Source organism: Myotis nattereri, assembly GCF_964212035.1.
Source record: "Myotis nattereri genome assembly, chromosome: 1".
Lineage (NCBI taxonomy): Eukaryota > Metazoa > Chordata > Mammalia > Chiroptera > Vespertilionidae > Myotis > Myotis nattereri.
The window spans coordinates 65,437,888-65,462,101 of NC_138075.1; the positions used below are offsets into that span (position 1 = coordinate 65,437,888).

At 42.7% G+C, this 24,214-nt stretch overlaps 1 protein-coding gene across 1 annotated transcript in view; it reads right to left on the bottom strand.

Annotated features, from left to right (window-relative positions):
* The window catches only part of TMEM62 (transmembrane protein 62), a gene marked incomplete at its 5' end in the record, with an annotated part of 48,838 nt that overhangs the window by 3,419 nt on the left and 21,205 nt on the right, over positions 1-24,214 (bottom strand). The window contains 5 exons of the mRNA XM_081112674.1: positions 176-294; positions 2,181-2,285; positions 4,207-4,291; positions 6,867-6,980; positions 16,960-17,119. Of these exons, the coding sequence (XP_080968800.1) occupies positions 176-294; positions 2,181-2,285; positions 4,207-4,291; positions 6,867-6,980; positions 16,960-17,119 (583 nt within the window). The remainder of the gene's footprint in view (positions 1-175; positions 295-2,180; positions 2,286-4,206; positions 4,292-6,866; positions 6,981-16,959; positions 17,120-24,214) is intronic.

Consider the following 24,214-nt stretch of genomic DNA (forward strand, 5'->3'; position numbering starts at 1 on the left):
CAAAGAAAAATCAACCAAAAAGATGAGTTCGCATGTCACCTCTGACACGCGTGTCATAGGTTCGCCATCACTGATCTATGGTATCTAATTTGGGATTTTGAATTTAATTCTTAAGTGTTACACAATTAGTCTGACAAAGTCAAGATGTTCTTAAGTTGCTTTTCTGACTTCTTACCTGGAGAATTCCAACCACAAATGTTAAACTGCCTTGTAGGAAACGCCCATCAACAAAGATCCCAAAGGAAAAGCAGCAACCCATTTTGCCTTTAGTAATTTCACCAATGAACCATGGTCCTGAAGAAGCAGTGGAGAGGGAAGATTAAATAACTATGACTCTAATTACATACATCACAAGATGCATTTGCAGGAATAACGAAGAAATATGAGACTAGTCATCTATAAGCATTTTATTTACATAGCTTTTTTTCTTTGCTAATCTCTATGCTGCACCGGATATCCTAGCTAACCAACTAACTATTTGCTCCTTTACTCCATATTTCTCTGGATTATGAAATCGTCTGAGTACATACTATACCTGGACAAGATATGTAGCTTGTAATTCCAGAAACATACAGGAGTGTATTCACAAATCTTAGGAGATTCTGTTGCAGTAATTACGTCAATACAATTCATTAACATTTCCTTTAAGAAGCAAAGAGGTATTCCTCAAAAGTTAATCTTCTAGATGACTGAGATTTACTCATTTAAGCTATAAAACTTCAACCACTTTCATTTTTCTAAAATGTACTTCTCTTTATTACTAATGTTAATGATTATTAATATTTTACCTTTTCTTGCTGATCCATAGTCATTACTTTATACATCAACTATATACGCAGGGTGAACATGAACAGAATTTAACTTGCTTTTTTATTTTTTCACCTATAATACCAGAATGACTTTTCTCTCCTCCTCCCTACTATTATTTACTGCCCATTCTCAGTATGCAGGTGCCTGGAACTACTATATGTAAAGAGTGATTAAGGGACTGTCAGATTCCCTTTCTTAAAATGCAATACTATAATTTGCTTGTAAGACTAGACTTCAGCTTTTAAAAAGTCATAGGTACTTTTCTCAGATATATTACTATTAAACTCCATTAGATACATATTCATCTAAAAAAGTGTTTTCCCTTGAAGTTTCAACTTTTAAAAATGAAGCAACTTCTGCCCTCTCCATGTTTTCTTTCACAGCCAGGAACCAAATCACTTGCTTTGTCTTCCAGTGTAAGACATGTGTCCAAATCAGCTTCAACAAACAAGAAAACTGGCTTCCAAAGGGGAATCTGCTATAGCTTGTTATATAGTACTAGAGGCCCTGTGCACGAAATCTGTGCAAGGGGCTCGGCCCTTGCAGCCCAGCTTCAGGGCCCAGCTTCGTCTGCAAGGTCGTCCGGATGGTCGTTCTGCTGTTTGGTCTAATTAGCATATTAGCTCTTTATTATATAGGATGGTAAAATGTCATATTTTTTATTTTACTACCTTGTGTTCTCTAGTGGAATAAAAGTGTAAACCAAAGACTAAGCTACAAATAGCCTAATTTACTTTTAGTCAGGAAGGTACATTAGTAAGAAGCTTAAAAAAAACAACTCAGTGCTTTCTACTTCCATAAGTGGTTAAGTGACTTTATAAGTATTGGGCATAATAATTAATATAACAGAAGAGTTTCAGATATAACTAAACTCACTGCTCATCTCAGTTTCTTTTCTTTTTTAGGAGCAACACATTAATAAATTATTCACTGAACTCTATGCTAGGCATTGTTCTTAGTGGTGGACATAAAGGTGAACAAGAGAGAAAAGACATCAATGGATATTCTAATAAGGGAAAAGATGATGAACACAGAAGATAATCATAAATTCTGATAAAGTAATGAAGGAAATAAAAAGCATGATGAAACAGAGGATAAAACTTGAAGGTAGTCAAAAAGGGCTGCTTTGAAGAGATGGCAATTAAGCTGAACTACCTCCGATTAAGTTTCTACACAAATTCTGCAATGGTTTCCTTAGCACTCTTAAGTAAACTAAATGTCCCTTAAACACGTTAAGAAACAATTTTAGTTCCCAAGACCATATCCAAGGAAATGACTTATGAAGGAACCATGTGCCGTGTGTTATGCTCTACAGAGCCTAAATGACTCTACTGATTGCTCCACAATCTCAGGTTTCCTAATTGACTTACCCAGCACTGTATATAGAGTCAGGAACAAGACAGAATAGTAGAAGATGTTTATTTTGCTCAAGACATGAAGGGAAAATGAGGTCAAATTTATAAATCCTGGAGGTCCTAAAGAAAATAAATTTGAAAAATCCAATGAACATACGCAAAGTTTAATTTCTTTATAACATTTTCTAGAAGACTTCCATGGGCTATCCTATATATTCAGCAAATATGTTGTTATATGGTAACTATACAGATGACACCACTTTAAATTTATAAGTTGGCGGGAATCCTGATTAGCCCAATTCACTTAGAATTGCAGAGGGTGAGAAATTCAAAGCAATGGTATAGTTGTGAGGAGTGTGCACGCGAACACACACTTTAAAATGACTGAAAACAATATAGAAATACCTGCCAGGGGGAGGGCTACAAGGGGTCACTGGGGAAAAATGGGGGACATATATAATAGTTGCAATAATAAAGATTTTTTAAAAAAGACCCACCAGAGGATGATACTAGTTTATCTTCATGTGTGCTTGAAATACAAATCTATACTCAAGTCTTTGTTTTCTAGGGGATTTAATGTCCAAATGTACAAACTTCCAAAAGGTATGTCAAAATATATCAAAGGCATATCAAAGAAATACATTTCTCCAGTCTAATCTTAAGTATGAGTACCTGTTCAAATATTCCTTTCCCATATGTGATACAACTCTTAACTCCCAGCTATCCTCTTACTACAATTGAAAGGGATCCATAAAGCTCTCCAAATGAGCATCTCTTAAAATAAAGTACCAAAAAGCCCAAGTCTAAGGGCTTCACACAGAGAAGGTCCATTCTGTGGCCACAGACTAAGTATTCCAGATCTTCAACCCGAGGCAGCCATTCCACTCATTATGTGGCTGATCATAAATCAGGCAGCAGAAGACTATGATAGGAAGCTCAGTGCACACTGAGCAATCTTAGAGGTGGGAAGTATTTAGAGAACTGATCCCAATGGTAAGACAGCCTGATGTAAGTTAATTAGTATGTCTTTCTTCACAGGCTAGCATATAACATCATTCAGCCTGCTAACAGTTAATTTCATACAAAACGTGATAATGTATAACTTTTCTCCCTTTGTGTATTACACACTTGCTACTCAGCTTCCTTCTTGTCCTAACCTGGTACTTCTCAAAGTAGTAATACATATCCACCTATAATAATAAATGTAAAGCCAAGTGATTAGCTAATTATGTATCAATTAATCGTCAGGAAGGACTATAGGGACTTAGAGAAACAAGAGCTCATTATGACCTGGAATGGTTGGAGAAAATGGTATGGAAAAAGTGGTTTTGAGATGAGCCCTAAAGGAGGCTAAGATTAGACAAGTTTAGGAAAACAATTTAAATTAGAGATGATGACCTGGGCAAAAGTGCAGAAGCAGAAATGTGCATGGTATGAACAGTGAATAATTACCTAGAATATATTACAGGTAACTGGGTGAAACTATGGCTAGTTAGGTAACACTTCAATGTCTAGTAGAGATGTTTGGCAACTTTGAGCTATATGGTAATTTTCCCCCCCATTTTGGTTGAGCCTCATGTAGCAGCAAGTGATGAAAGGTTTTGGTTTTTTTTTTTTTTTTTTTTTTTTTTAAAATATATTTTATTGATTTTTTACAGAGAGGAAGGGAGAGAGATAGAGAGTTAGAAACATCGATGAGAGAGAAACATCAATCAGCTGCCTCCTGCACATACCCCACAGGGGAAGTGCCTGCAACCCAGGTACATGCCCTTGACCGGAATCGAACCTGGGACCTTTCAGTCCGCAGGCCGACGCTCTATCCGCTGAGCCAAACCGGCTTTGGCAGGTTTTGGTTTTTGTTTGGGTTTTTATTAAAGCCAGAGTACTATAGAAAATGTGTGGTAGTTGAAAGGGTATACCTCACAGAGCTCAGGCAAAGACAATTTATATTTATATTCATATTTATCATTTGGCAATAGTGAGGACATTACGTACTACTTTAAAATAAAGTCTTCTAAGAATGAAAGAAACCGTGACTAACCTTTAAGCTCTAGATATCGTTGATGCCTATAAATAATGAGAATGAAGAGCTGGATCAGCACAATCAGCACAAAAAGGACCCGGGCCTGCAGAGAAGTAGGTGTTACTGTGAAATAGATACATGGGCACAGCTCTGGTTAAGATTTTTAAAATGGCCTCATTAACAAAAATGAAAATGACATCATTAGCAGAAATGACTATATAAGAAAAATATGTAGCCAAAGAAAATCAAACATCTGATCTATCAAAATAAGAAAATTATAAGTTGCCTCAGCATTACTCTTTTAGAATTTGGATACTTACACCATGTTGAAACCATGTAATTTTATACAGATATAAAAAATGATCACATTAAAATAGTCCATTTTCATTGTTATAGGAGAAGCATACTTTGTTTTATTTAAAATTGTGTTAGAGCCCTAACTGGTTTGGCTCAGTGGATAGAGCGTTGGCCTGTGGACTCAAGGGTCCCAGGTTCAATTCCGGTCAAGGGCATGTACCTTGGTTGCGGGCACATACCCAGTAGGGAGTGTGCAGGAGGCAGCTGATTGATGTTTCTCTCTCATCGATGTTTCTAACTCTCTATCCCTCTCCCTTCCTCTCTGTAAAAAAATCAATAAAATATATTTTAAAAAATAAATAAATAAATAAAATTGTATGAGAATAGCCATAGCCAGTTTGGCTCAGTGGATAGAGCGTCGGCCTGTGGACTGAAGGGTCCCTGGTTTGATTCTGGTCAAGGGCACATGCCCAGGTTGCGGGCTCGATCCCCAGGAGGGGTCATACAAGAGGCAGCCAATCAATGGTTTTCTCTTATCATTGATGTTTCTATCTCTCTCTCTCCCTCTCCCTTCCTCTTTGAAATCAATTTTTAAAAATTGATTAAATTTGTATAAGAATAAAAAAACCAGTGCACAGTACACTGCAGCTGAGTGAACAGAGACTGCACTTTCTTTTTGCTTTCTCCATCAAGAAGTCATTCACTTGGTGATTAACTAACAGTAAAGAAATGTAATTTAGATCCTTGTTTCTCAAAGGTCATCTTTGGAATCATCTTGAGCTTGTTAGGAATGCAGAACCTCAGGCCCCACCTCAGCCCTACTGATTAGAATATGCCTTTTACTAATATTCCCAGATAATTCATAGAACATCAACGTTTTCAAAGCCTGATCTAAGTAGTTATTAAAAATCCCCAAAAGAGAAGGCCGGGGAGGGTTGGGGGGCAGGAGGTAGGAGGGTAAGAGATCAACTAAAGGACTTGTATGCATGCATATAAGCATAACCAATGGACATAAGACACTGGGGGATAGGGGAGGCTAGGGGACTGTCTAGGGCGAGGGGAAAAAAAAATAAATAAAAAATAAAAAATAAAAATCCCCAAAAGAAAAATGACACAAAAATTTTGTAAAAATTAGATACAAATACCCATTAGTCATAGTTTTACACAACACAATCACACAAGTAATAAAAGCCAATTAAAATAATAATCAATTCACAGTTTAAGTGTGAGGAGGTGAAATTAAAGGAGGTTTAAATTTTCTTCTTAACATTGTAGTGTATATCTTTTGAAGATTTCATGTTAATACCCAGGATAGGTGAGATCTGAGGGAAATAGAGTATAAATTGCCACAGCTTCTCTGGAACACTATTTGACAGTGTATATTAAAAACTAAAAAAATATATATACCCATTTATTTGCTCAAGAAATCTTTATTGAGGGCCTACTAGGTGTTAGGCATACCAGATAAAGATCCCTGCCTTCATAGGGCTTATGTTTTACTAAAGGAGGATAGACGAAAAACAAAAACAAAAAAACAATGACTATAATAAATAATAAGTAATTTATGTAATTATATAATAAGTAAGTAAAGTATATAATGTGTCAATTCTTTCATCTAGCAATTCACTTCTAGGAATTTATCCCCCAAAACTACTATATGCAAAACCTTAGATACAAGCAGTATTTATATAGTAGAGGAAAAAACTGGAAACAAACACCCAGCAATAGGGAAATGCTTACCCCTGCTGAGAGTGTTTCCTACAATCTCTGTCTGACTCATTTCCGTAGTAAGACAGGGATGCTTGGTCTCAAACATTTAAAAAAAAATGCTTAAGGTGTATCTATGACAATATAATGCAGTCAATAACATTATGTTATTAAATAATATAAATTGATATAAGATACTAGTAAAACAAATTCCTCCATGGGAAAAATCAGAGAGCAAAAGAGAACTAAAAGTTTACTTACTATTTTATACTAAAAACTCATATACAAATGTATACAAGAGAAAAAAGAATATCATAATGACAAATACAATGGTTATAATGGGTAGTGTGATCAAAGAATGATGTTGGAATGGTTTCACTTTATTTCTAAAATTTCCAAGTCTTCTACATTTAGCACATATTGTTTGTTGTGTAGGACACACAGTCCCTATAATTCCTTTAGTTATCCTGGTTTAATGGCATTGGTTAGAGACAGATCCCAAAACAGGTATTACTTGTCTATGCCTTTCAACTTAAAAACATTTTATTCTTCTAGATGAATAACTAAATTTTTCTTTTTTATAAGGTTCAGCTTTCTCATCACATAATTATTTATGATTTTGGACCTACCAAATCCAGTAGAAACACACATAACATTAAGTTGAATTTACTCACCACCATGCAGTAATCTGTAAGAAGAATAAAAGATGCGAGAGGGTCAAATCTGAGCTGATTATCCTCTTCAAGAGAAAATATGTGGTGAACACTCTTACTTCTCCCAGCAGAATCCTAGTTAGAAGCAGAGCAGAGAAGAAACTATCATGCTACTTTTTTTTCATTTATTTTTTATTCTTCCTACAAGCACTTTTACATAAAACCTTGTAATTCTAGATTTAAATTGGAAATATCTTTAGAACCTTGTAATTCTAGATTTAAATTGGAAATGTCACCATGTTCTCACAACATATTTTCTTTTTTTAAAAAAAATCTTTATTTCCCTTTGTTCACTGAAAAGGCCTAGAAATAACAACAAACCCAATAGCTGTGAACTAGCTGGGCTAGTGCCAATTGTGGTCTCAAAGTATCGTTTTTCACTATAAAGAACGAGTGCTCTTTAGAAAAATGGCTGATTCCAGTTCTTGAGTAAGAAATACATAAGAAGGGCTTGGACTATCTTGTCATATGGGAAAGCAAAAAAAAAAAAAAAAAAACTAACGAAGACTATTAGGATTGTATCAAAGGACTTAGTGACCAATTTGGAGATGTTCCCACTAGCCAAAGATGGAACAATTTGAGCATAAAAAAGAATAAATCAGCCAAAGCCAGTTTGGCTCAGCGGATAGAGCATCGGCCTGCGGACTGAAAGGTCCCAAGTTCGATTCCGGTCAAGGGCATGTACCTGGGTTGCAGGCACTTCCCCAGTGGGGGATGTGCAGGAGGCAGCTGATCGATGTTTCTCTCTCATCAATGTTTCTAACTCTCTATCTCTCTCCCTTCCTCTCTGTAAAAAATCAATAAAATATATTTAAAAAAAAATAATAAATCAATGGATTAAAACATGCTACATATGAATTTTAAAATGTTGCATTCATAATGATTCTAAAACTAGAAGACTCATATCATTATCTTTGGCAGATACTAAGGAACAACTCATTATTCTGAACACTGGTTTAGAAAAGGGAGGTGGGGGAAGAATTAAGAATTTATCCTGCAGATATATCTCCTAGGACAATGGAAACTAGGAAACTAAAGAGAAAATAAACAAATTGGACTACATCAAAATAAAAAGCTTATGCACAGCAAAAGAAGCCATCAACAAAACAACAAGAAAGACCATTGCATGGGAGAACATATTTGCCAATGTTACATCCAATAAAGGTTTAATCTACATTTATAGGGAACTCATACAACTTAACAAAAGGAAGATAAGCAATCCAATCAAAAACGGGCAAAGGACCTAAATAGACACTTTTCGAAAGTGGACATACAGGAGAAACCAAGATGGCAGCATAGGTAAACACCGGAGTTTGCTGCCTCGAACAACCACTTCAAAAATACAACTAAAAGACGGAACGCACATCATCCAGAACCACAGGAAGGCTGGCTGAGTGGAAATTCTACAACTAGAAGGAAAGAGAAAAGCATACCGAGACTCAGAGGAGGCACAGTACTAAAGTAAAATACTAAGATGCGGAGGTGCATGCGGAGCGGGCTGGCGGCTGAGGGAACAGTTGTCTTTTTCAATCGGGAGGGAGCCTCAGGCTCTGAGCTCCAGTTCCGGGAGAGTCTCTAGGAACCCAGACTCATATTGGAGAAGCGGGACTGTCTGGCATCAGGCGGAACTCGAGGGCAGCTTTCTCTCCAAGGGGCTTGCAGCGATTACTGGGACACTGAGAAGCAGAGCCTCTGAGGGCTGGACTGAGAGCAGCCGTAACTGCTAGCCCCGCCCCGCCCAAGCCCTGCAGGGAGGCTTTTGCTGGATAGCCTCAGGCCTAGGCTAGATTAGCACCTCCCTAAAGACCCAGGAGCCAGGAAACCCAGAGGTCAGAGTGGGACCATACAGTCTGCAGCCCCGTGGAACCATAAAGGACACACTCAGGGGGCAGACTCAGTGAGCACCAAAGCCCCTTTGAAGCAAATCTTGCCCCAGAGGGGTGTCTCAGCACAGAAGTTCTCCCACTGCAGACACAGCTGATTCTCACAGCCAATTGGCCTGGAGCTCAATTCCTCCTAGTGATAACTACAACGATCAAGGCTTAACTACAACAAGACTGTGCACAAAGCCCACAAGGGGGTGCACCAAGAGTGCCCTCCTCAGGTAATTGGGGAGGCTGAACCACTGGGCCCTAGAGGACACTCAGCACAGAAAACCACTTTATCAACACAGGGAAGCATAAAAAATGCGGAGACAAAGAAAAAGGACACAAATGACAGAAATGGAGGAAAGTAAACTAGTGGATATAGAGTTCAAAACCACACTTTTAAGGTTTTTCAAGAATTTTCTAGAAACTGCCGATAAACTTAATGAGATCTACAAGAAATCTAATGAGACCCTCGAGGTTGTGATAAAGAACCAACTAGAAATTAAGCATACACTGACTGAAATAAAGAATATTATACAGACTCCCAACTGCAGACTAGAGGATTGCAAGAATCAAGTCAACGATTTGAAATACGAAGAAGCAAAAAACACCCAACCAGAAAAGCAAAATGAAAAAAGAATCCAAAAATACGAAGATAGTGTAAGGAGCCTCTGGGACAGCTTCAAGCGTACCAACATCTGAATTATAGGGGTGCCAGAAGAAGAGAGAGAGAGCAAGATATTGAAAACCTATTTGAAGAAATAATGACAGAAAACTTCCCCTACCTGGTGAAAGAAATAGACTTACAAGTCCAGGAAGCGCAGAGAACCCCAAACAAAAGGAATCCAAAGAGGATCACACCAAGACACATCATCATTAAAATGCCAAGAGCAAAAGACAAGAGAGAATCTTAAAACCAGCAAGAGAAAGAAAGTCAGTTACCTACAAGGGAGTACCCATACGAATGTCAGCTGATTTCTCAATAGAAACTTTGCAGGCCAGAAGGGAGTGGCAAGAAATATTCAAAGTGATGAATGCCAAGAACCTACAACCAAGATTACTTTATCCAACAAAGCTATCATTCAGAATTGAAGGTCAGATAAAGAGCTTCACATATAAGGAAAAGCTAAAGGAGTTCATCACCACCAAACCAGTATTATATGAAATGCTGAAAGGTATCCTTTAAGAAAAGGAAGAAGAAGAAAAAGGTAAAGATACAAATTATGAACAACAAATATGCATCTATCAACAAGTGAATCTAAGAATCAAGTGAATAAATAATCTGATGAACAGAATGAACTGGTGATTATAATAGAATCAGGGACATAGAGAGGGAATGGACTGACTATTCTTGGGGGAGGAAGGGGTGTGGGGGATGAGGGAAGAGACTGGACAAAAATCATGCACCTATGGATGAGGACAGTGGATGGGGAGTGAGGGAGGAGGGTGGGGTGGGAACTGGGTGGAGGGGAGTTATTGGGGGGGAAAAGAGGAACAAATGCAATAATCTGAACAATAAAGATTTAATTAATAAAAAATAAAAATAAAAGAAAGTGGACATACAGAAGGCCAAGAGACATATGAAAATATGTTCAAAGCCACTAATCATCCGAGAGATGCAAATCAAAACAACAATTAGGTACCATCTCACACCTGTCAGAATGGCTATCATCAACAAATCAACAAATGACAAATGCTGGTGAGGATGTGGAGAAAAGTACACTGCTGGTGGGAAGCAGACTGGTGCAGCCTCTGTGGAAAACAGTATGGAGTTTCCTCAAAGAATTAAAAATGGAACTCCCATTTGATCCAGTAATCCCACTTTTAGGAATATATCCCAAGAAATAAGAAACACTAATCAGAAAAAATATATGCACCCCTATATTACAATAGCTAAGATTTGGAAACAGCCTAAGTGCCCATCAGCAGATGAGTGAACTAAAAAACTGTGGCACATCTACACGATGGAATACTAAGCTGCTGTAAAAAAGAAAGAACTCTTACTATTTGCAACAGCATGGATGGACTGAAGAACACTACACTAAGCAAAATAAGCCAGTTGGAGAAAGATAAATATCACAACATCTCCCTCATTTGTGGAATATAATGAACAACATAAACTGATGCACAAAAATAGATTCAGAGACAGAAAAACATCAAACAGACCGTCAAACCTCAGAGGGAAGGCAAAGGATGGTGAGAGGTGGGGTAAGAGATCAACCAAAGGCCTTGTATCCTTGCATATGAGCATGAACAATGGACACAGACAATAGGGGGGTGAGGGCATTTGATGCAGGTATGGGTGGCTGGGGAGAGGTCAATGGGGGAAAAAGGAGACATATGTAATACTTTGAACAATAAAGAATTAAAAAAAAAAAAGAAAGCATTTATCCTGTCTTTCTTGTATGAACTCTTTATCTGGGTACCAAAAAGATAAGAGAAATGTTTTCTTTATTGACCTATTCTAATTAATACTCCTATAATAAGGAGTAGCAATTTGAATATCATCATTTTATAAATCTAATGAAATAATGGATCTAGGCAAAGATAATCAATAGCTGCTGGAAATCCTTCAATGAAAAGCTGATTGGATACCTCCCAATGAATGGAGGGATAAGCCAGCTGTTTGCTGGAGCTGGCTTGACTGACTCACAGAACCAGTTGTTAAATTTTCAGGAATTTTGCAAGCCAATTGATGTTGTGTTGGTAGGAATATTTATATCATGGAAACTAGTATAAATCAGAGAAATGCTATGAAGCAGCTCCCACTCCAAACATCCTCCAAGTTGGTTGTTAAATATTTATCAGCACATCATTAGATAAGGTTAACAATACCTGAATACACTGATCAATCTTAACCTTACTAACAAAGAGATGACCAGATATTATAGTCTTCTGGTGAAAGAATAAAACACCAAATGAAGTATTCTTGCTAAAAAAAAAACAACAAAAAAAAACAGACTCAAATCAAAAAGCAAAAAATCTAGAACACAGGAAATTCTACAGGATAAAAGACCCAGTTTCCAAAGAAAATATATATAGAATATATATATCCTATAAAGGAAAAAACAGGAGGGGTGAGAGACAGAAGAGACAAATCAGCTAAATGCAGTATTTGAGCCTTGTTTGGATTCTGATTTGAATCAACTAAATGCAATGTATAGAGAGAAACATATATGACAAATTGGGAAAACTGAACACTAGCTGGATGGTTTGATATTAAGGAATTACTGTTAATTTTTCAGGTATAATATGGTATTATGGTTACTTTTTTTAAATGATTACATTAAAAAATAGTCCTTACCTTTTAGTAAATCATACTGACATATTTGCATATAAAATGACATCATGGTGCAGGAAGGAGAGACGTGGATGGAGTATAGATGAAAAAAGACTGGTCATGAGTTGGTAACTATTTAATTGGCTGATGGATACATGGGAATTCATTATAGTATTAACTCTTCCATATATTTTTTAAATTAGCCATCATACAAAAGTTTTTATTTTTTTTCCTTATATTAAGGTATTACATATGTGTCCTTATCCCCTCATTGTCCCCCTACCCCCCACTCATGCCCTCACCCCCCTGTTGCCTGTCCATTGGTTATGCTTATATGCATGCATACAAGTCCTTTGGTTGATCTCTCCCCCTTACCCACACCCTCCCCTACCTTCCCTCTGAGGTTTGACGGTCTGATTGATGCTTCTCTGTCTCTGGATCTGTTTTTGTTCATCTGTTTATGTTGTTCATTATATTCCACAAATGAGTGAGATCATGTAATATTTATCCTTCTCTGACTGGCTTATTTCGCTTAGCATAATGCTCATACAAAAGTTTTTAAATAGTGAAAAGAAGCTTTGCTGGCATTTATCAAACTACTAGAGGCCCGGTGCACAAAAATTTGTGCACTCGGAGGCGGGGGGGGGGGGGGGGGGGGTCCCTCAGCCCAGCCTGTGCCCTCTCGCAGTCTGGGACCCCTTGGGAGATAACGGCCTGCTGGCTTAGGCCTGCTCCCGGGTGGCAGAGGGCAGGCCCAATCCCTAGGTGCAGCCCCTGGTTGGGCTCAGAGCAGGGCCGACTAGGGAGTTGGGGCGCTGCCCCCTATCATGCACAGAGCAGGGCGGATTGGGAGGTTGTGATGCCACCCTCAGTCACGCTCAGGGTAGGGCCGATTGGGGTGTTGGGGCACCGCCCCTTGTCACACTCAAGGCAGAGTCAATGGGGAGGTTGTGGCGCCACCCCCTGTCACTCACAGAGCAGGGCCAATCAGGGGGTGGGGCGCTGCCCCCTGTCAAGCACAGAGCAGGGAGGATCAGGGGGTTGGGGAGCTCCCCGCCCCCCCCCGCCCCATCACGCACAGAGCAGGGCCCATCAGGGGGTTGAGGAGCTCCCCCCCCCCGGCCCCATCACGCACAGAGCAGGGCCCATCAGGGGGTTGAGGAGCTCCCCCCTGTCACGCACAGAGCAGGGCCCATCAGGGAGTTGAGGAGCTCCCCCCTGTCACTCACAGAGTAGGGCCAACAGGGGAGTTGGCACACCGCCCCCTGTCACACACAGAGCAGGGCGGATCAGGGGGTTGGGGCGCCGCCCTCTATCACCCACAGAGCAGGGCCGATCAGGGGGTTGGGGTGCCTTCACCTGTCATGAACAGAGCAGGGCCGATAGGGAGGTTGTGGCCCCGCCCCTTGTCACACACAGAGCCGCAGGGCAATGAGGGGGTTTGGGCACTGCCCCCTGTCACATTGATCCCGGTGCCAGGAGGCCTCTCAGCTCCACTGATCCCGGTGCTGGGAGGCATATTACCCTTTTACTATATAGAATAGAGGCCTGGTGCATGGGTGGGTGCCAGCTGGTTTGCTCTGAAGGGTGTCCTGGATCAGGGTGGGGGTCCCCACTGGGGTGCCTGGCCAGCCTGGGTGAGGGGATGATGGTTGTTTGCAGCTGGTCACACACCCTTCAGGGTGGGGGTCCCCACTGGGGTGCCTGGCCAGCCTGGATGAGGGGATGATGCCTGTTTGCAGCTGGTCACACACCCTTCAGGGTGGGGGTCCCCACTGGGGTGCCTGGCTAGTCTGGGTGAGGGGCTGCGGGCTGTTTTCAGGCTGGGACTGAAGCTCCCAACTGCTCCTTTTTTTCTTTTCTCTTTTTTATTCTGGGCCAGTTTTAGCTCTGAGGCTCCAGCTCTTAGGCCTCCGCTCCTGAAAGCAGGTATCTGGTTTGTTTCGGTTCTATAATCGAAACTCTGTATCAACTCCAGCTCTGAGATCCCAGCTGGCTGAAAGCTGGTTTCTGGGCGTCTATATTTGTTACAATGTTTGAAACTGCAGGCTCAGAGGCCTGCAGCGGCCGGCGGGGGGAATTTTGGAGTCCTCCGTCACTGAAGCAAGCAAGCCTCATGTTAGTTTCAAGCTGCCTGGCTGCCGGACACCATCTTGGCTGACAGTTAATTTGCATATTGCCCTGATTAGCCAATGGGAAGGGTAGCGGTTGTACGCCAATTACCATGTTTCTCTTTTATTAGTGTAAATACTCCAAATATTCTTACTTTCAGTGATAAGTTCTTGTTTTAAAGCAGAGATTTTCTTTAATTGAGATATAGAAATTCCTAGTCTTTAAATTGGCAAAGTAGATACAACAGTCTAAAATACTGTCCTCAACCTTTAATGCACATCGGAATCACCTGGAGGGATTGACTGTTAAAAGATTGCCGGCTCCCATCTCCAGTTTCTGGTTCATAGGTTTGAGAAGGAAACTGAGAGTTAGCATTTCTAACAATTTCCCAGGTGGTGTTGATGCTACTAATTCAGGAACCACACTGAGAATTGAGCTGAGAATGTTTGCTGGTAGGCTGCCTGGAACCTATATTCAATGAATATACAGTGGGGCCTTGACTTACGAGTGTCCCGACTAACGAGTTTTTTGAGATACCAGCTGTCTCTCGGCCAATTTTTTGCTTTGAGTTGACAGAGTAATTTGAGTTAACGAGCTCCTTAAAGAGCTTGGTCTTGGAATGAATCAAGGCCCCACTGTAGTAAGTAGGTAAAATACAATATAATAAATTGATGTGATCTCTTATGGATTTTTAAAATTTTTTTTAAATTAATTTTAAAGAGGAAGGGAGAGGAGAGAAAGAAGAGAGGGAAACATCGCTGTGAGAGAGAAATATCAATCAGTTTGCCTTCCTTATGCACCCCAACTGGGGACTAAATCCACAACCTGGGCACATGCCCTGACCAGGAATCAAACTGGCAAAGCTTCAATGCACAGGATGACACTCAACTGAGCCACACCGGCCAGATTCTCACAGATTTTTCTCTCAGACTTATCTATATAGCATAACGTATTTGAAAGGACATAATGTTCACCAAGCCAGTGTGGCTCAGTGGTTGAGTGTTGACCTAAGAACTTGGAGGTCAAGGTTTGGTTCCTGGTCAGGGCACATGCCCCAGTTGTGGGCTCAGTCTCCAATGGTGGCATGCAGGAGGCAGATGATCAGTGATTCATTAATGTTCCTATCTGTCTTTCCCTCTTCCTTCCTGTCTGAAGTCAATAAAAAATATATATATATCTTTTAAAAGGACATAATGTTCCCACTGATGAATGAGGGGACCAGGGTCCCTATTTCATATTCAGTAGACGAATGTTTTTAAGTTATAACACACATAGACAGAAAACAGATCACTGGTTGCCTGGAAATGAGCGCGGAAAGAAGGTAGTTACAAAAGGGCACCAGAACACTTCTGAGGGTGATGTGTCATATTGATTGTAGTAATGGTTTCAAGGATGTGTATGTATGTCAAAACTTACCAAATTGTATTTATGTTTTATATGTAAATTATACCTCAATAATGTTGCAAGAAATGTTAAAGATATAAAAAGTATAGTGATTTCACATTTTTACTAAGGATTCAGATAGATAACCAGAAATATTTCAAGAAATATGAATAAGGTTTCTTTCTCATAAAACTACAGAAGCTGAGATTCTGGAGCAATCCAAGGATTTGAGAGTTCCCCATTCCTACAGTGAGCAGATCTCCTATGGCTGCTCCTACTTCTTCCCATGACACAGGGAATATTCTAGTTGCACTCATACCTTCAAGCCTTTTTTAAATGACCAACTCCTAATATGAAAGACATTAAGAGTTCATCCCCAGCCATCCCGCCTTCCACATCCTCCCTGTGTTCCTTTTTCCTCCTAAGCAGAACACTTCAAAGACAGTGACATTGTAAAGTGCCTTCTCTTGTTCCTTATCTATGAATCGGGGATAAAGCTACCCAGCATACAGGATTATGATATGGATAAAGTAAAAAATTTAAGTGCCTGACATCAGGGCTCAGTAAACAGCTCCTTCCTGCTCAAAATCCTTCTCTGTGACCGAAAAAAAAAAAAAAGTAATGAAAATAATTTCATGTGTTTTCTGAAGGATTACTTCATGTTTCAAACCAAGTTAATATTAAAAGATTTAACAGTTAAAAACTGTCATCAAACCATAAAGTTATAGATATTGATGGATTTTTTTTTTAGAAAATAATTTCTGAGCACAATCTATCCCTTAAAGAGTTTCATAAGGTTGATGAAACAGCTCTATTTTGGTAACAATGACCACTGTCTACTCTGGCAGGTGCTAGTGAATTAAATGCTTGCCAGGTTAAATCAGAGCAATGCCAGGCAGACAGTGACTGCACATGTTATGAATGCATACCCCCAAATAAAAAAAAATCCTTCATTGCCTTGAAAATTTGCTGTCCTAGAGCTTTCAAAATAATGACACAATCTTCCTGTATTTGGAGAAAGCAATCAAAGGCATGGATACATAAATACATGTCTTCTGACTTATTCTATTATCTTTTGGTATATTGGTGAATTTTTCTCCCATTATTAAAAGACACTGGGGCCACAGTTGAAAGAAAACAAAAGAATGATTCCCTGAAGGTAGAAAACGGGGGGACTGTGGCCAGTAGTGGCACACTCCACTTTTCCTCTACTCAGTTTTTAGTCTAAAAGAAGAATTACTCCTGAGTGCACATTTTCAGAACATAACAAATCCAATGCATCCAAATTTTTATTACACTTAGTTTCACCTTTACCAACTGACTGCAAAACCCCCCTTCCCCGCCAAATCGGAGTTCAGTGTGGTTACAGTCTAATCACATTTATACAGCGAATTGAAAATTACTAACTTACCTGGACAATTACTTCTATATTATGTGTACTATTAATGTAGTTTCTTGGGTTCCACTTCAGTGTGAAAATAGGACCAGACAAATGAGTAGCTTCCCCTAAATGAACTCCATCGATCTTAACTGTGACAGAAGTAATGGAGGATGAGGAAAAGGCCAAGACTCTGAAATGAAAGCATATACAGCACAGGTTTTAGGTATCTGTCATTGTTTTTATAAAGGAGAATAACCTATTATAACCCGAAAAGATAAAAATATAGGCAGAATCATGACATGGTACTACTGTAGGGACCACTATTCATATAATTTGGTTTCTTTCTGAATGGTGGCTTTTGGATTTGCATAATTCAGCAAACCTGAACTGGTGAGAAATTTGAAACTATTCTGGAGTAGTTTCTGGAGTATATTTTGGAGTAGACCCAAAGTTCTTTCTGAAGAAACTCCTAAAGTCCTGTTTTTTCTCATAGAAAGAGAATGTAAATTAGACATTTGTTCATCTAATGTCAAGCCTACCATCTCCTATTTGGTCCACTCATTTGGTTCTTCTATCTACCCTAAAGAAGCAATGTTTCAAATAAGGCTAAGGTTACCAGGCCCCAGAGAATATAATGCCCAAATTTGATATCCAGCTCCTATTAAAAAAAACAAAAACCTGAGAAATGTATGTTTTACTTAACTAGTAATAAAAAAAATCTTAAAACAGCTTGATACCATTTTTTCCAGATTAAGTAGTTAATCTTCTTAAAAGTACAATATCTAATAACATATAAATTAGTACCCATTTTAAAAAGTAATTGAGTACCTTATTCACTGGTGGTGGGAATGTGAAGTGGTAAAGCCACTATGGAAAACATGGGTGGGGTCCCTTGGCCTGGCCAGCGATCAGGGCCATGGGGGCCATTTCACCTAGTCCCCATTGGGGCTGATCGGGGCCAGCCAACCAGGAGCAGGAACCATGAGAGGTTGAACAGCCACGGGAGGGCTGTGGGAGAGCACTAACCACCAGGGGGCAGCTTCTGCATTAAGCATCTGACCCCTGTTGGTCAGTGCGCATCATAGCGACCAATTGTAAAGGTCACTTAGGATTTGTATATATAGACTAGAGGCCCGGTGCACAAAAATTTGTGCACTCGGAGGGCGGGGGGAGAGTCCCTCAGCCCAGCCTGTGCCCTCTCGCAGTCTGGGACCCTTCGGGGGTGACCACCTGCTGGCTTGGGCCCGCTTCCCGGGGGATTGGGCCTAAGATGGCAATCAGACATCCCTCTGGCAGCCCGGCAGCCCTCGGGGGATGTCCACTTGCCAGCGGGGAGCAGGCCAAAACTGCAGTTGGACATCCTTAGCGCTGCTGAGGAGGTGGGAGAGGCTCCCACCACCACTGCTGTACTGGCAGCCATCAGCCTGGCTTGTGGCTGAGCAGAGCTCCTCCATGTGAGAGCGCCCTGACCACCAGAGGGCAGCTCCTGCATTGAGTGTCTGCCCCCTGGTGGTCAGTGTGTGTCGTAGTGACCAGTCATTCCCAGTCATTCTGCTGTTAGGGTCAGTTTGCATATTACCCTTTTACTATATAGCAGGGGTCCTCAAACTACGGCCCGCGGGCCACATGCAAATACAAATATTGTATTTGTTCCCGTTTTGTTTTTTTACTTCAAAATAAGATATATGCAGTATGCATAGGAATCTGTTCATAGTTTTTTTTTTAAACTATAGTCCGGCCCTCCAACGGTCTGAGGGACAGTGAACTGGGCCCCTGTTTAAAAAGTTTGAGGACCCCTGCTATATAGGATAGAGGCCTGGTGCATGGGTGGGGGCCGGCTGGTTTGCCCTGAAGGGTGTCCTGGATCAGGGTGGGAGTCCCGCTTGGGTGCCTGGCCAGCCTGGATGAGGGGATGATGGCTGTTTGCAGCTGGTCACACCCCCTTCAGGGTGGGGGTCCCCAATGGGGTGCCTGGCCAGTCTGGGTGAGGGGCTGAGGGCCGTTTTCAGGCTGGTGGGTGACTGAAGCTCCCAACCTCTCCTTTTTTTTTTTTCTTTTTTTTTTTTTTTTTTTTTTATTCTGGGATTTATTTACCTTCTATGGCTGTCACTGGAACTGAGAGCCAGCTTCAGCTCTGAGGCTCAGCTCCAGCTCTGAGACCTCGGCTGCTGAAAGCAGGTCTCTGGGTTTGTTTGGCTTCTATAATTGAAACTCTGTTGCAGCTCCAGCTCTGAGGCCCAGCTGGCTGAAAGCAGGTTTCTGGGGATTGTTTAGCTTCTATAATTGCAGCAGTGTTTCTTAGACTGCAGCTCAGAGGCTGGCAGCGGCAGGCGGGGAACCTTGGCTTCCTCCATCACTGGAGCAAGGAAGCCTCCTGTTTGCTTCAGCTGCCTGGCTGCCAGCTGTCATCTTGGTTGGCAGTTAATTTGCATATCGCCCTGATTAGCCAATGGGAAGCGTGTCAGAGGTACGGTTAATTGCCATGTTTGTCTATTATTAGATTGGATGTCAGCCCAATATATTTTTAAAATAAGAATAGATTGTGCCCTATTATTACAACTAAGTAAAAAGATGCCTAAAAGAGAATGCCTACTAAGGGAAACTCAAAATCATTAATAATAATTCTATTGGTGAGGGGTGGGGATACACATATAATCCCACACCCTATTTTCCAAAGGTGGTTGTTGTATTACTTTTCAAAATAAAATTTAAAAGAGCATAAAGTACATATATTACCTTAGCTGGTTTGGCTCAGTGGATAAAACAACAGCCTGCAGACTGAGGGGTCCAGGGATTGATTCCAGTCAAGGGCACATGCCCAGGATGTGGGCTCAATCCCCAGTAGGGGGCATGCAGGAGGCAGCCAATCAATGATTCTCTCTCATCATCGATGTCTCTATCTCTCTCCCCCTCCCTTCTTCTCTGAAATCAATAAAAATATGCTTAAAAATAAAATACATATATTTAAAAGAGTGCCTTTATGTTTGAGAAAGGTTTCATAAGTCTCTTTAATTTACAGTCACATTCACATGGCAATGGAATATTTAATTCCATAAGGTTTATATAGCTTTTTCTTTTTTGGAAGGCTATGTAGCAAAATGAAAAAATTTTTTGATATAAAATATAACTGTTTTAAGTAGTATACAAATGAATATCTTAGAATAACCCTAGAATATGTATATTATAATTATAACAATATAATAACATGAAGATAAAATAAAAAAAGTAATAATGGTAGGATTATGGGTTTCTGGATAGTTTTTAAACTTTCAGCAGCATACTAGTAAATATATAATATATATACATATATGTGTGTGTGTGTGTGTGTGTGTGTGTGTATATATACATACATACATACCGAGTGGCCAGATTATTAGGACCACCCCATCAGTACTTCATTGACACTTCCAAAAATACTGAATATTGAAAACTTCCTAAGAAAATACTCTCAAGGTTTTATTATTATTACTTGCATAACTAATTCACTTCATTGTACTGATGGGGTGGTCGTAATAATCTGGCCACTCAGTACATACATATACATATACATATACAGATATATATATACACACATACATACATACACACTAGAGGCCCGGTGCACGAAATTTGTGCACTGGGGGGGGGGGGCGGTCCCTCAGCCCACCCTGCCCCCTCGCACAGTCCGGGAGTCCTCAGGGGATGTCCTACTCACAGGATGTCCTAAGCTGCAGTCTGGCCGCGGAGGCTCAAAGCAGGTGCCCTGTATATGTGTATGTGTGTGTGTGTGTGTATGTGTCTGCTGGGGGCCTGTCCCCGCCGTGTCAGAGGCTCAGAGCAGGCGCCCCCGTGTGTGTGTATGTGTGTGCCCACTGGGGTCGGGGGGCTGGTGTGGCCAGGCCAGGCTCTGAGTAGTACCACCGCTGCTGCCACTGTCATTAGTGTCTGGGATGCAGGCATGGGTTGAAAAGACTGAACCACACCCCAGGCCTCTCTGACCCTGAGTTTGTTCATCTGGGAGTTAAAGCAGGAGGGGCCAGGCCCCACACTCTAGGCCAGCGGTTCTCAACCTATGGGTCGCGACCCCTTTGGCGGTTGAACGACCCTTTCACAGCTGTCGCCTAAGACCATCCTGCATATCAGATATTTACATTACGATTCATAACAGTAGCAACATTACAGTTATGAAGTAGCAACAAAATAATTTTATGGTTGGGTCACAACATGAGGAACTGTATTTAAAGGGCCAGAGGGTTGAGAACCACTGCTCTAGGCCCTTCACGGAGACATCTTTTTTGCCCTCAGTCATCTTCCCCTTTGTAGGCCTGAAGACAGCAGCGTTCTTGTTTTTGTTTTTTTTTAATCGTTTTTGTTTTTTTGTTTTTTGTTTTTAAAGAATGTGGAGATTTCTAGAAAAGACAAAATTACAGGGACAGAAAGCAGACCTGTGGTTGCCTGGGGCTGGGGTGGGGTTGACTGCAGATGGACAAACAGTGTGATGGAAGCTTGAAAACGGTTTGTGTCGGTGGTTGAGCTGCTGAGGAAATTCATGCATCAAACAGTATGCCTGCTGTGGGTGAGTTGTATGGCATGTAAGTGCCTCTTCAAGAAAGCTGTGTAAAGGCATACTGTGTAAAAGCTGTGTAAAGGGAGCCCTCTTAAAACCACAGTTAGTGAGGGATTACCACCTTCTAGGAACTTGATAGAAAGTGTTCAGTCAATGGCTGTGAACTTGAAGAAGCTGGAGAGGGCGCTGAATTGGAAGCTTTATGTGACCTGGGCAGGTCTCAACCCTGTCTGGGTCTGTTCCCCTGACTGTGACATCCCGAGCTGAGGTCCCTGGAGGGGTGAGAGGTGCCGGGGACGGCCCCCTGCGGCGGCTGCCCTGCCCAGCACTCTGTGCTGCAGACCCTCGGGCTGTCCCAGGGCCACTGTGCCTTTGCCTTTGCCACAGAGCGCCTCTGCCTTCCTGCCTTTGTGTGGAGAACTTCCCCCCTCCAGCCCCTGGAGCAAAAGCACAGCCGGGAACAACTGGAAAATCTGATTGGCCTGGCCTCGTTTCCACCGACCCTTGGCTCCTTCCCTTGACCGGGACCAGAGAAGCAACCAGGAGACTGCCCTGGAGAAGACCCCTCAGACCAAGGGGCCCAAGCACCTCCTGGGCACTGGTACACGTGGCAGGATAGGCTTTCCTCTCTCCTCACAGCCCTGACAGGTGACCTCAGCCGCGTAGGCTCAGAGCAGGTGCCGTGTGTGTGTGTGTGTGTGTGTGTGTGTGTGTGTGTGTCTGTTAGGGGCCTGCCCCCAGCCGTGTCTGAGGCTTGAGGCTCAGAGCAGGCGCCCCTCTGTGTGGATCTCTCAGGCTCCAAGCTGCGCCTGCATGTTGTTCTCTCAGGCTCAGGGCCACACCCGGCCCCTCCTCCTGAGCTGGTCATGACTGTGACGGAGTCTTGACCTCATTTGCATATTACTGCTTTTTATATCGATAGATAGATAGATAGATAGATAGATAGATAGATAGACAGATAGAGAGGGATTTCTAGAAAGAGGAAGGGAGGGAGAGAGAGAGAAAAAAAACATCGATAAGTTGCCTCCCAAACACACCCAGACGGGGATCTAACTTGCAACCTGGGTATGTGCCCTGACTAAAAATAGAACTTGCAACCTTTTGGTATATGGGACGACACTCCAACCAACTGAGCCACACTGGCCAGGGCTAAAATATATTTTTAACTGAATTGTAATGAAACAGTAACCAATTTGTCTATCTATACTAGTAAAAGGGTAATATGCTAATTAGGGCGGATGTCCATCCAGATGTTCATCCGGACAAAGCCACAGCGGCTGCAAGGCCAGGGGCTCATGGCAGCTGTGGCCGTGGGCTCAGGCAGCCATGAGACCTGGCGGCTGCGAGGCTCGGGCCTCAGGCCTCGCAGCCACCATAGCTAGTAGTGGCAGCAGCAGCAGGGTGATGGGGGCGGCGCCTTTCCCTGATCAGCCCGGTCACCTCCTGCAGAGGAAGGCCAGACTGTGGCTTACGCCTGCTCCCGGGGGCGTTGGGGGGGTGGGCCTAAGCTGTCAGTAGGACATCCCCTGAGGGCTCCCAGACTGTGAGACAGGGCAGGCTGGACTGAGGGACCCCTCCCCTCCAGAGCATGAATTTTCATGCACCGGGCCTCTAGTATCCTTACTAATAAAAGCCTAAGTAGTCGTCACGCCACGATGCCCTCATGCCATCACAAGATGGCTGTATGCACAGTGGGCATGCACAGGCAGGCAGGGCTGGGCTTGACGCTGCGTGCGCAGCACAAAGCCTGCCTGGGAGTCTCACCTCCTCCCAGCTCTGCGCAGCAAGGACTGCTTGGGGGTCCTGCCTCCTCCCGGGTCCATGCAGCGAGGCCTGCCTGGGGGTCCCCCAGCTCTATGCGGCGAGGCCTGCCTGGGGGTCCTGCCTCCTGGCTCCGCACGGCACAGAGGCAGGACCCCTGGCTCCGGCCTACCTCTTTGGGGCAATCCATCAAGGAGCCCCAGATGGGTGGGTGGGGCCTACCTCTTTGGGGTGACTGATCATGGGGCTCCCGCACTGTGACAGTGCACAGACCAGGCTGGGGGACCCCCCCCCGAGTGCACAAATTTTGTGCACCAGGCCTCTAGTCTACACTAATAAAAGAGAAAAATGGTAATTGGCGTACGGCAATACCATTTTCATTGGCTAATCAAGGCTATATGCAAATTAACTGCCAACTAAGATTGGCAGTTAACTGCCAACAAGATGGTGGCTAATTTGCATATGTAGGCACAATGCAGGGAGGCGAAAGGGAAAGCAGGAAGAAGCCCCCTGCCACTGACAGTGATCGCAAACCCAGGGGGGAGCTAAGAGCTGGGGGGCAGGGCAAAGGCCGCCTTTGCCATGCCCCCGAGCCATGATCGGAGAATCAGGCGCCTTTGCCGCCCTGGCCAGTGATAGCAGGAAGTAGGGGTGGAGTCAGCGATGGGAGCTGGGCACGGTCGAAGCTGGCAGTCCCAGGAGCTAGGGGTCCCTTGCCTGGGCCTAAAACGAAGCCCACGATCACAGCGCCCCCCGCTGCCACTGCAGGTCCCCGCTGCCCGGGCCGGACGCCTAGGCCAGAGGCGTTAGGCCTGGGCAGGGGCGGAGCCTGCAACCGTGTGGAGCTGGGGGTCCCCTTCCCAGGCCTGACACCTCTGCCGGAGGCCTCAGGCCTGGTCAAGGGGCCGATCCAGTGATTGGTGATCGGAGGGTGATGAGGGTCAACTCCTCTGGCCGAGGCATCAGGCCTGGGTGGGG